At 41.3% G+C, this 13448-nt stretch overlaps 2 protein-coding genes across 3 annotated transcripts in view; both read right to left on the bottom strand.

Moving 5' to 3' along the window:
- The window catches only part of LOC134675239 (nucleoplasmin-like protein), a 201149-nt gene that overhangs the window by 24487 nt on the left and 163214 nt on the right, over window positions 1-13448 (bottom strand). The gene's annotated exons all lie outside the window — the stretch shown is intronic.
- Window positions 483-13448, bottom strand: part of LOC134675096 (uncharacterized) — a 32416-nt gene continuing 19450 nt past the window's right edge. Inside the window, exons 3-8 of the mRNA XM_063533254.1 lie at window positions 9284-9683; window positions 2291-2500; window positions 1780-1924; window positions 1161-1400; window positions 812-950; window positions 483-673 (exon numbers count right to left, since the gene is read on the bottom strand). Coding sequence (XP_063389324.1) covers window positions 519-673; window positions 812-950; window positions 1161-1400; window positions 1780-1924; window positions 2291-2500; window positions 9284-9683 — 1289 coding nt within the window. The 3' untranslated portion in view covers window positions 483-518. The remainder of the gene's footprint in view (window positions 674-811; window positions 951-1160; window positions 1401-1779; window positions 1925-2290; window positions 2501-9283; window positions 9684-13448) is intronic.

Below are 13448 nucleotides of genomic sequence, written 5' to 3'. Positions count from 1 at the left end.
TAATATTACAATGTACAACACTTAAAACTAAATAAATATTTAATCAAACTAGAAACGAGTTTATTGTATTTTAAGAAGTCGTCTTATAAGAATATACTATTTTAAACGTTGTATTTGGTGTTTCGACATTCCACAGTTTCAAAAAAGTTTGTCGATTGATCATCACATTGTTCTCAACACACAGTACAATACAATATAGGTACAGTCGACGTCAAAGAGAAATTGACAGCCAAAGTAACAAAAAAATGTTTACACGACCTAAATGCTATGACAATAAAGTAATGTAAATAATTTTTTGTAACATTAGTCGTAAAGATCTCTTTGACGTCGACTGTACAATACACGTGCCTTAACCAATAACAAACGAGGCAGCCTCCATTTTGACAGTTCTGGACTTCGAGAGGTGCCGCTCGGACAACGGCAAGGAGCTCGAAGTAGCCTGTCTACGGTGTAAGTAATCAACGCACCATGCTCCGTGCGTTGAATACAAACGGAACTCGGCCCTGGGCCGTCAGCCGTCACACCAGCACGACGGCGCGGAACAGCACGCGCTGGTGGTCGAGCAGCGCGGGCCACACGAAGCTGCGGATGGGCTGCCCGCGCGCGCCGCCCGCCGCCGCCGCGCGCCCCGCGCCCGCCACCCACACCACGTGCTTCTCGGGGTCGAAGCGTGCTGCAACACACATTAGCAAATCTTAAATCAGAAATTATACTTGATTTACAGCTGGTCCGCTTTGAAACAAGTATTTTCATTCAGAATTTAGGCGAGGTACAGTGCCTGACCGCCTCGTGCTATAAGAGAGGTACTGACTGGCGGTGAAGTCGGTGTCGAGCCGCAGCTGCGGCGCGGCCAGCACCAGCCTCCAGGCGGCGCGACAGCAAGCCGCCGTTAGCGCGCGCAGCGCCGCGCTCTCCGCCAGCCCCGTGTACTCGCGCAGCGTGCTCGCCACCTACAACCAAGGCTGATCAGTCTCCGTGTCGAGATAAAGGTCTCTCTCCTCTGGCACGGTCTCTACATTTCGACTAATCCGGGTGCCGAATGCAAGCGGTCGAATAAAATAAACAAGGACATAAAAGAATACGGACGTATAACGGAAAGCGGTTATTAAAACGTGAACGATTCAGTTGTTTTGTGATGTGTAGGATATGGATATAGGCACCTGTGTGACGACAGTCCGCTCGGCGTCGTGCAGCGACGCTGCGTGCGCCCTCGCCCGCAGCACGCTCGTGGCGGCCGCCGTCAGCCGCGCCAGCGCCTCGTCCTCCGCCCCCGCGCCCTCGGAGCCGCTGTCCTCCCCCGCCGTCGCCTGCGCGGCGTGCGGGGGGTCGTCCGCGCCCAGGAGCGCCTTCACCTCGGCCAGTCGTTTGTCGCGCAGACTTATCGCCGCGCGGAACGATAACTGAAACGCATTAATCATAAAGTATTAAATAGACGTCGTAACAGTTATAAGGTATTTTATATCGGGTTTACGAATATTAGCACCTTAGTTTTCAATTTGTATACGTACACGTACAAATCACAAAAAAAAACATTTCCGTTCAAACTTATCCTACTAAGTTTTGTCATATTTTATATAGAATCAGTATACGTATACTCGTAGCCTTACAAAATGTTCGCGGCAAAGAGACGTAACGATTTATTTTGTCCGACTGTAATTTATCTAATAAGTAAGTCAGATTCCTCGTACGACCCCGCTACAAGTTATAAATAGACGATTGGAATCTCGGTATCGCCCTTTAGAGTAGACCCTCGTACCTAGAACAAGCAGGTACACTCACCACGACCACGGAGAAGACGATCTTGTGCGGCAGCGCCGGCGCGCGGCGCAGCGCGGGCAGGTCGGCGAGCGCGGGCAGCCAGCGCGCCGCCGCGCCCGCCCACGCCTCGCCGTACGCCGCCACCGCGCCCGCCACCGCGCTGCTCCTGCGACACGCATCACATACAATACCTACATCCGCATACAGCCGAGTTCACATCGGTCGATCGGCTATCGAGTGAAACCATGTGAAACACTCGGACTTCTGATATAGTCAGCATCAAATAAATACCTAGTAGGTACAGGCAAAAGTAACCAAATATATTGTAACACACTTATTTATCAAAGATCGCCTACGTCAACCATATTCGGGCGCACGAGCGCCGAGCTAACTAGGAGTCGAAGTGGTCGCCTTGGTCGAAACCGGCCGGAAGGATCATCATATTATCATTTGTCACCATATAGGAAAGTCGATGTGTCACGTTATATTTGAGGTCCGGGTCCGAGGCCGCGCCGGAGGGGTCGCCACGTACCTGTCGGGGGCGGGGTGCGAGTGGTCGCTGTCGGAGTGGTAGCCGTCGCTGGCCGAGTCGGGCGGCGAGCGCGGCGGGACCGGCGCCGGCTCCGGCTCCGGGCCCGGCTCCGGCTCCGCGCCGGCCGGCGCCGGACCCTTGCCGTCCGTCATCAGGGCCAGCAGCGTGGCGCACCCGCGGGAGTAGCTCATCAGCACGCCAGCCACCGGCCTGCAAACTCAAACATGTTATTCATTCAATCGCCAATCATTGTAGTTAACAACACTCTTAACTATACCGACACGGCTATTGATATAGCCAGCATCTCTGTTGACAGTGACTTGGTTACCAAACTCTTGCTAAGCCTCGATCCTAATAAATCAGCTGGCCCCGATCAGGTGCCAGCCTTTTTTTACATAAACTGTGCCAAAGCGTTAACCAAACCCATTTCACTACTGTTCCGTCGGTCATTCGTGGAATGTACCGTTCCTGCGATTTGGAAATCAGCTTTTATAACTCCAGTTTTAAAAAAAGGTTCAAAAACGGATGTGTCTAATTACAGACCGATTTCTAAATTGTGTATTTTGGCCAAGGTTTTAGAAAGAATAGTCCACATGCAGATTTCGTCAGCATTAAAAAATTCTATCGATGATACTCAACATGGCTTCATTCAACGTAGGTCCACAGTGTCTAACCTGGCTTTACTCAATGACTTTATCTCTGAGTCGATGGACAATGGTCATCAGGTGGATGTTATCTATACAGATTACAGTAAAGCTTTCGATCGTATTGATCACGATATCTTAATATCTAAGCTTTATTTGATTGGTATCAGAGGGGATCTTCTAAGATGGTTTAAGTCGTACATAAAAAATCGGTGTCAGTCAGTGGTGATTAATAATTACATGTCGAGCTGGGTATCTATACCAAGTGGAGTCCCCCAAGGGTCTATATTGGGCCCACTTCTATTTAACATTTTTGTGAATGACATAAGTACCTGCTTCCAGTTCTCTAAGTTACTCAGCTTTGCGGACGACATGAAAATTTTTGCTAAAATTACCTCACCGGCTGATGCATATGCACTACAATCTGATCTAAGAAGACTCGATACCTATTGTATCACAAACAAATTAGATTTAAACCCCTCTAAATGTTCTACAGTAACCTTCTCTCGTAAATCAAATAATATATATACCCCATATTCACTTAAAAATAACATTCTTCAGCGAGTAGCAATCATGAGAGATTTAGGTATTATTCATGACTCCAAACTTATTTTTAGTGAGCACATTGATAGTATAGTAGGTAAAGCTTCCAGGTCACTTGGTTTTATAATGCGTAGTTCAATCTGTTTTACCCGTCCCAAAACTCTCAAAATCTTGTATTGCGCTTACGTGAGAAGCAAACTAGAATACGCATCTCAGATATGGAATCCTCAATATCAAATTTATGTTGATAGGGTTGAGAGATTGCAGTTAAAATTCGTCAAATTTCTCTGTTACAAAATGCAAGTTAATTATAGTTCTACCAACTACCTCAAGCTGTGTAAGAAACATCATTTGATCCCACTTGTTAAGCGCCGTGAAATTGCAGATATAGTTTACTTAGTAAATATTATAAAAGGTAATGTAGATTGTCCAAATTTGCTTAATAAGATCTATTTTAATGTTCCGTCAAGGAGGCTTAGGCATTTTCGTCCCATTAGTAATAACCAAGCTGCTGCTACTAGGTATAGGAAAAACAGCTTCATATGCAGGGCAGGCATGAGTTTAAATAAAGTTCTTACAAATTGTGATATTGACATATATAGTGATAGCATACCAGTAATAAAAAATAAATTAATTAGATACTTCATGGGTGACAATAATTCTGGCGCAGGTCAGGGCTCGGTACATTATTAAATGTGTACTATCCGTAAAAGGTTTTCATCTCTTTATTTATTTTTGTAAACATAGATCATATACATACAGATCATCTGTTCTTGTGCTTTGTGAACTTGTATGTGTAACTAAGTTGGGCAAAAACTTTCTATAGTTTATTATATTTCTATAAGTGAGAACCTATAATTGGCTCTGTGATTCTATTGTAATTTCTGGATATATATAGCGCTGTTGGTTTTCCATGTACTAAAATAAAATAAAATAAAATAAAATAAAAATAAAGTAGGTCCAATCGTACTTTAATACATTAAAACAGGAATAAAAATAACTTCTTAGATTATTGGATAAGAATCTTGAAAATTGCCAACGATACTAAAAACTGCTAAGAACTGCGATAAATTATAGACTAGAAAGTACTAACTTCTCTAACAGTACAATCGCACGATTGATATGTAGATATCGTCAGCATTGTAAGAATATTGGAAAAACGTGTAAGGTGGTTTGTATTACATATAGCAACACTAACGGTGTTCGCTCTCTCTCTTATCTATGGTTGTCTCTCCAACATGTATTCCTGTAAGTTCGTGTCCTCTTACTTAATCAATAAATTAATATTGGACTAAGAAACCGTTGTTCATTTACAAAGGCCAATCTAATATGGTGTCAGAAGTGGGATTTAGTACAACCGAATAGAATAGCCATAGCCTCTTTTTCTATTTGAGAATAATTTTGTTGACATTTAGTTAGTGAGGCAGATGCATATGCTATTGGTTGTCCGGAATGAAGTAAAACCGCACCGAGAGCATCCTTTGATGCGTCAACTGACATGGTTAGTTCCTTGGTTTGATCATAGTATGTAAGCACTGGGGCGCTACTAATGAGCTTCTTAATATTATTAAACTCAGCCTCATGCTGACTCCACCAGGACCATTCTGTTTCCTTTGATAACAAAGTTCTTAAAAGACTATTTTCTTTAGACAAATTGGGAATAAAAGGACTAAGGTAGTTGACCATACCCATGAACCTTTGCAGGTCATTAACGCATGCAGGGCTGGGCAGGTCGCAGATGGCTTTAATTTTGGCTGGATCTACCTTAACACCTTCCTTACTGAAAATATGTCCTAAATACTTAACTTCAGGAACGCATATGACACATTTTCCTTTGTTAAACTTAATGTTTATTTCACGAGCTCTTTCTAAGACCTTTTTTAGAGTCTCATTATGTTCCTCGATGGTCTTGCCATAGATAAGGAAATCATCCATCATTATTTTTACATTCTTGATGTCGTCAAACCTTTTTACCATTTCCCGATGGAAGATCTCTGGAGCAGCATTGATTCCGAAGGGTAATCGTGTGAAAGAGTACCTACCGAATGGCGTAATAAATGTGCAGAGCCTGGAAGCTGCTTCCGACAGTGGCAGCATCCAAAACCCTTTGTTGGCATCCAGCGTGGTGAAGAATTTTGCACCCGCCAGGTCTGACTTGATCTCATCCACGGTTGGAAATTGGTAGTAGAGTAAATTGGTAGAGCGAACACCGTTAGTGTTGCTATATGTAATATCTTCCCTTTTTTGAAAAGAGAAGACTACGATTTTAAGAGATAAATTAAAATGTTACTTACCTTATTTAGATCCTAAGATCGTAGTCTTCTCTTTTCAAAAAAGGGAAGATATTACATATAGCAACACTAACGGTGTTCGCTCTCTCTCTTATCTATGGTTGTCTCTCCAACATGTATTCCTGTAAGTTCGTGTCCTCTTACTTAATCAATAAATTAATATTGGACTAAGAAACCGTTGTTCATTTACAAAGGCCAATCTAATAGTTTGTAAAAGCGTCTAATATTGTCAACACTTATGAAGTATGTTGTGCTGTGTCGCTTTAACTTTTACTCGCAAGAGTAATAGCTTTTATTGTGGCTCCGTTATTTTCTTCTACCAATCGAAAGCAAACGTTCCAGTCAGCATAGTTATCCAACTTAATATTTTATTATAGTTCTTAGGGGTCATACTTTTACTGTTTATCATGAATGAAACGTTAGGTAAATAGTGGGAATAATACCGGCGCCGGCGTCGCCGCTGCACAATGCTGGGAGTCGAACTGGGTCTGACTAGCAATGTACAAATTGCAGAACATTCCCAAAAAGCGGAAACGTTCTCGAGAATGTTCTCAGAACATTCCTGCAACATGGAAATTATTGTTTAAACAAGAGAATATACTTGAAATAAAGTTTAAATAGGCATAACTTAAAACTAAATGTTCTTATGCATATATTATTGTCTATTACAGTTAGCTATTTTGTTGATGTGATAAATTTACCAATAAGTTGCTTAAATTCTCACTGTATATCAGAGAACATTTCGACTTTCGACAATATTTTCCAAAATTTTTTTTTTGTTTAATTAGAATCTAGAGATTCTAGAGGCCTCTATCTCCCGCCATGCCAAATCTCAGCGCGCTCGGACCAACTTGAAAAAAATTAAAAAAAAAGTCGGCCATTTTGATTTTTTTTAATGCAGATTGTTTTGTCTAGGGGCCCTCTATGACATTTGGTCGAGCACCCCCCACCTATCACGCACCGTTTAAAAGTTGCCATACAAAATAAAAGTGGCCTGTTTTCCCACAATTGTAGCATTTTTCCAAAAAAAAATTTTTCATAGGTGTCTAGGGGACCCCGAGATTTCGTGACCAAAATTTCAGCGCGCTAAGACAAAATTAAAAAAGGTTAAAAAAATTGTCGGCCATATTGAAAAAAAATGGCGGCGTCACAAACTGCCAGGGTCCCTCTATGACATTTGGTCGAGCACCCCCCAGCTAAGTCTGACCGTTTGGCCGGGCCGTCATACATTTTTCTGACCGGAAGCGGATGACCAAAAGTCGGAATTTTCTGGGGGTAAGGACTACACCTAAACTATCGTGAATATTCATGGTATAAACAACGATAAATAAATAAATTCTCGTTCTCGAGAACATTCTCAGAAGTTACCGAGAATTTCTCATGTCGAAAGTTTCGCAACTTTGGAAAGTTCTCGTGCGTGCATTGCTAGGTCTGACTGGTTCGCAAAAAGTTACACAATATCATTATTTGGCGAAAATATTAAATTTCGTAAAACTGGAGTAACCAAAGCGATTTTCACACTAAAGGTACGTGGCGCTTCGGTGTGACCAAAGATTGGAATGTTGTAATTACACACAGCAGACAGCACAAAGGCCGATTAAATTTCTAAATGTTTCTTAACAATAATAACAGTCAAAGGTCGAAACAATATACGGAGGCGTATGAAATCGTACGCATAAAGTTTTACGAGAGTATATATGTTCTCAGTTTTCACAATAACCAATAATCGATAATGTCGCGGAGAAATCGCTAGACAATGGGAAACGATGCTCATATGCGATTTACGAGGGAAATGCTTCCTCGAGCCGCTTCCGCGAGAACACACGCTGTTGGCTTGTTAAGTGATAATTAAGTAAGCTATCTCACAAGCTAATAACTGCTCCCAGAGCCACATCGCCTCGCTAGGTCGCCATCGCCACCCTCACGCTGTTTAGATAATATCAGCAGATCAACGCAGTTCAACAGTCTGAAGAGGAAACGAAAGTTACATTCCCAAGCGTACGCGAGACGCGCTGGTTCAATAAAGCCATTGTGCTATCTGTTGATTCTGACACATAATGAGTATTTAAATATGGATTTATACGCAAACTGTGGGCACGTTATGAGGGAAAGCGGAGTTATCTAACGTGTGGTAATGCTAATCTATTTTATAATCCGAGGACGGTGCCCTTGCGGCGTGGAGCGTGTTCGTTCCGCGCCGGCGCGCGGCCGCTCGCCTCACTAGTTTTCCTACGACTACCACGTACGTACATGACATAGTCTCAAAGTACATAATTACATATTGATCGCATGCTGCCGATCGAGTGCAGTGGCCCATTACTCATATTATGCAGCATAAGGAATCAAGTTACTTGCGAACCAGGGTAGTGACCTGTCGGATTAGGGCCACTTGCGCGTTTCGGGGTTAGCCAACTAACTCGGAGTTAACCAAGTGGCCCCGACACCTAACGAAAAGTAAAAACGTGTCTGAATGGAAAGTCATTTGATTATTCTTTTCATTTTTAAGTGTCTATTGGCAATTTCTATAATGATTTCCACTTGTCTAGACAAGTGTCCCTATAGTTCTGCTGAGTTTTCCTCTCCGTGTAAGTGCATTGTTATTTACCGCATCGATCAGGTGAGAGTACTCCGAGTAATCGCACCCGCGAGCTGACCGCGTGACCTCGCTTCTCCGTCAGTTAACCGCTGTTTACCTTTATTACCGCACCGGAGCGGAGACCAAATCACTTGACGCGTTGCGATAATATCTACGCATGTAGGTTACGACGCGTAAACTACTCCATGTTCATGTAATATTTTATTAACAGCCCTATTAACGTTATTAAGTTAAAACTGCGAGATCGCAACACTTGTTAAAAATTGTATGTTTCCTGGTCAGCACTTAATCTACTTTATAATCGCTAAATTACACTTAATATAACAGGAAATGGCCCAATCGTAAAGTAAGAAAACATTTTAATGTCCAAGGCTTTCGACGCTTCCAGTTCGTTCCGACGTCTCGGATAACATCAAATAACCCCCACAGTCCACATGGATACAAAGTCACGAATCACGAACGGTAACATACAATAAATTACAATGAAAGAATGGTCGATATTTAATGGATTGTTGAAATTGAAAACAATCAATGATTTTTCATTATGAACAAAAGTGCGAGTAGGTATTAGGTAAGCAATTATGACAACAAATCGTATTGATATATAGGCACGACCGATTCCTAGACTCATTAGTCAAACGCGTAAGGACGAGCAAGAATGGATTTGAATTGAATTATTCTCTGAATGCGTTCTGACCCTGTAACAAACACAGCTGTGGAGTGGAATATTACTGATGTGATGACTTGGCAAAATACCCACGCTAATCCGATAAAATAAAAGTCTATCCGTTCTTACTGCTATCTATACCTACGTATACCTAACGGCAACCATCAGAAAAGGGCGTTTTACGCAAGAAGATTGCATAAATCTCTCAAATCGAAGTTAACATTGTGGGCATAGCAAGGAATGATGTCTGACCTGGTGTCATTGGCGGGCGGTGGTTTATGGTTGTGGGGGTCGGCGCGGCGCACCAGCCCGGCGCACGCCAGCACCTGCTTGTCGGCGGCGACGCGCGCGTCGAGCGCCGCCGCCAGCGCCGGCAGCGTGGGCGGCGCGCGCCGCACCGCCGCCAGCAGCAACGCGTTGTCGATCAGCCGCCGCTCCACGTCCGCCGCCGGCAGCGCCAGCAGCCGCTGGTGCGAGGACGCGGCGGGCGCCGTCACCGCCGTTACGGCGCTCAGCTCCTGCACCTTGTGAAGCGCTTGCTTATACGCGTCGACGTGGGCGGTGAGCGCGTCGCGCAGGGCGGCGTGCAGCGACACCAGCTCGCTGTCGCCGCCGTCACCTGCGGCCGCTGTCAGACCGTGAGTGCCCAGACCTGCGCAATCATAAATATATTCTCTATCACATATAACACCATATAACACAAAGGAGTAAACAATTATTAAATTTAACAAATCACAACTATTGGCCTACCATTTCACACTTTGACATTTTTAATATTCTTTATGATTTTCGCCAATCAACCTTCGTCGTCTGGCCAAAAAAACTGTGGTTGCTTGCGACCTTCGAGCAACACCGGCTTCCGACACGTCGGAAGGGAGGGGCCCAAGCGATATCTCACCGTACAAATCATTCTGCCATTTTTCGCGGGGGGAAGGTGCACACAGTCGCACTTCTCACACACTTACATACAAAATCCAATCAAAGGCCCTACCGCGAACCACGTTCGACGTGTTGCCTCTCTATGGCACTTGTAAATTCATACGTAAGTGTGACAGGGAGGCAACACGTCGAACGTGGTTTGCGGTAGGCCCTCTGTAATGACGACACAAATACATAGAAAATGACACACGTCAAAGACAAATCTTGCAAACCTCGATCTCTTTTTGTGTACGGACGAGTGACTAGTGTCACAACACGTACACTAACACATTTTCTTTGAAGTATGTCATTGTATTCTGAGAGATGAGAAGTCGGATTTGTCGCTCGACCGATCCGCAATTTGTACTGAGCGAGTAAAATCGATAAATCCAACAATTACTTGAGACTAAAATATAATAATTGTATTTAAATGTAATTAAACGTATGATATGTAAAAAAAAATATTACATGTGAAATGTAACACTTTCTTTCTGTAAATTTGATGTCCCCGACCTCTTTTTATAACAAAAAACCGAGCAAACAGGCATTTTTGTGCAGCAGTGTTCACGCGCGCGTCTGGACTCAGTCTAGTGAAAAATCCAAGTGCAACTAGTTTTATTACCCGCGCTAGATTTTATTGACGCGCTAATCTTGTACCTCGGCAGAGGGGAAATAGTGCGAATGCCGCCTCCCTTCCGTGTTGCTCGAAGCTTGCGACGCTAAAAAATATCTACATATATCAATTCTGTTGTCATTTCATTAAGGTTGTCATTTAGTGGTCTCCAAAAACTAAAATCAATGTTACACTGTTACCAGTGCGTTTTATTGTGGTAAATAATGCTGTGATTTGCATTGTGGTGCTTTCTTGATAAGTGTATTTTCGTACTGCTTGCAAGTGACGTGTGTATGGTGAATAATCAGTGTTCATATACTTCGTATTGTTTGGACTGCCAGTTTACCGTTAGGTAAGTGTTGTAGCTTTTCAATATGCTTAAAGTCGGTGTCGTTTAGAGTACGGATCAAAATTATAATTAAGGCCAGTGACAGTAGAGGTAAGAGGACCTAAGTTAGGTTAGGTAAAACTGTTCTACATACTAGGTTCTACTGGTTATCAATGTATGGAACTAGATTTCGTTAATTTTCGTTGGACGTCCTGTATGACCTGTATGTCCACTGTATGACAAGTACATGACATATGGGGGTACAGTTCGTACTGAACGCTGTTTTAGGTTTTGGGCTGGTTTAGTTATAGGTATTCAAAGATTCAAAGATTCAAAGATTTATTTGTTCAACATAGGTAGGTTACAAGATGTTAAATAAATGTTTCAGTATCACTATGTCGTGCCTATTGGCATACAAATTCAATAAAAATACACACTCTAATCATAATATCACAGATAAACAATAATAGTCAAAACAGGGTTATTACATGCAAATCTTAATAGGTAATTAGAAAAAAATAAAATCTTAATATTATGTGATAATAGTGGTCAGGATCAATAATTTACAAGTCAGTCAAAAATTCTGTTATAGAGTAGTATGCTTTCTCGGTAAGGAAAGCTTTTAGGTTTCTTTTAAAACCATTATCCTTGTCCTTACATGCTGTTATATTCTCGGGTAACTTATTATATATTTTGTGAGCCATTCCAAGTATGCTTTTTTGTAAAAAAATGCCGTTTTACTTGGTACTTTTTGCAAAGACTTTAGTTTGTTTTGCAGGCGAACACTTTTAAATTTACTAAATAGGTTGTGGTTTGTATTTACAAAATTGGCCATTTCGTATATATACAAACATGGCAATGTAAGTATTTTAAGCCTTTTAAATAATGGTTTACATGGCTCACTTTCTTGGACCCCGCAAATCGTTCGTATGCATTTCTTCTGATGCCTTAAATACAAATTCTTTATTGCTGGAGTTTCCCCAAAAAAGGATACCGTATCTTAAATTAGATGTGACATAAGCATGATAGGCGGTTAAAAGTGTCGATTCGTTTGCGATTTTTTTCAGATTGTATAAGGCGTATGAATATTTACTTAATTTATTACATATATTGTCAGTTTGTGTTTTCCAAGTCAACTTATTATCTATACTTAATCCTAGAAATTTTGTTACGTCCGTTTCATTCACTTTATGTCCCCTATAAACTATGTTTAAACTTGTGGATTTGGTTCTTTGCTTAAATGTCATAATATTGGTCTTGTCCAGGTTTATTCTAAGATTATTGTTATCAAGCCATTCTATAATAGTTTCTAAGGTATTATTAATGTCAGTTTCATACGATTTTACACTATGTCCAGAAAAAATAATGGTGCTATCATCTGCAAAGAGAACCATCGGGTGTACCGTGGCTTTAGGCATATCATTAATGTAAATTAAAAACAATAGTGGGCCCAACACACTTCCCTGGGGTACCCCATAACAAATGTTCCTAAAGTTAGATGAGTAGGTTTCCTCTTTTTTCGTACTGGGAGATATTCTTTTAATTTGTGTAATTTGTTTCCTGTCCCTCAAGTAGGAACGTATTAGACTGAAAACATTACCGCGAATTCCATAAGCATGTAGTTTGTCTAAGAGAATATTATGGTCAACAAAGTCAAACGCTTTTGACATGTCCATATACAGGGCGTCCCACAGCTATGCCACATGGAGGGAAAGTACCCTGAATATTGTAGATGGAACATTTTACTGAAAGAAGACATTATTTTAATTTTAAAAACAATTTAAACTGCATTCATGATTTTTAAATAATTACATGGTTGAACCGGAAATCGAACCCGCTACACGAGAAAAAAAAACACCCTGTAGCTTTTTCATCCCGATCGAAAGGCTTCATCATAAGGATTATTTTTTGCTAAATAACATAGTGTCAGAAACTAAAGGAAGACCATGAATTTTAACATTTGATGTGAAATTTAGCGAAATAATCAAAAAAGAGCGGCTTTGTATTCAACAGAATGATACTCATTTTGAGCATTTGATAAATTAAATTGGTTAATTTGAATTAAAAATGTTAAAATTCACGGGTTTCTTTTTATTACCGACACTATGTTATTTAGCAAAAAATAATCCTTATGATGAAGCCTTTCGATCGGTATGAAAAAGCTACAGGATGTTTTTTTTTCCGTGTAGTGGGTTCGATTCCCGGTTCAACCATGTAATTATTTAAAAATCTATGAATGCAGTTTAAATTGTTTTTTAAATTAAAATAATGTCTTCTTTCAGCAAAATGTTCTATCTACAATATTCAGGGTACTTACCCTCCATGTGGCATAGCTGTGGGACGCCCTGTATAAAGCGCATGTAGGGATTTTTTGTCCATGTTATTGATTACCTTTTGTACTAAATCAAAAATTGCCAAATTTATCGATTTTTCCCTTCGAAACCCTTTTTGTTCGTTTGCAAATAAGTTTTTTTTTTTTCAAAGTAATTATGTATATAACTTTCTCTATGATTTTGGCAAAGACAGAGATTAACGCAATAGGCCTGTAGTTCTTCATG

Source organism: Cydia fagiglandana, chromosome 21 (assembly GCF_963556715.1).
Source record: "Cydia fagiglandana chromosome 21, ilCydFagi1.1, whole genome shotgun sequence".
Taxonomy (NCBI): Eukaryota; Metazoa; Arthropoda; class Insecta; order Lepidoptera; family Tortricidae; genus Cydia; species Cydia fagiglandana.
This window is presented reverse-complemented; position numbering and strand designations above follow the sequence as displayed.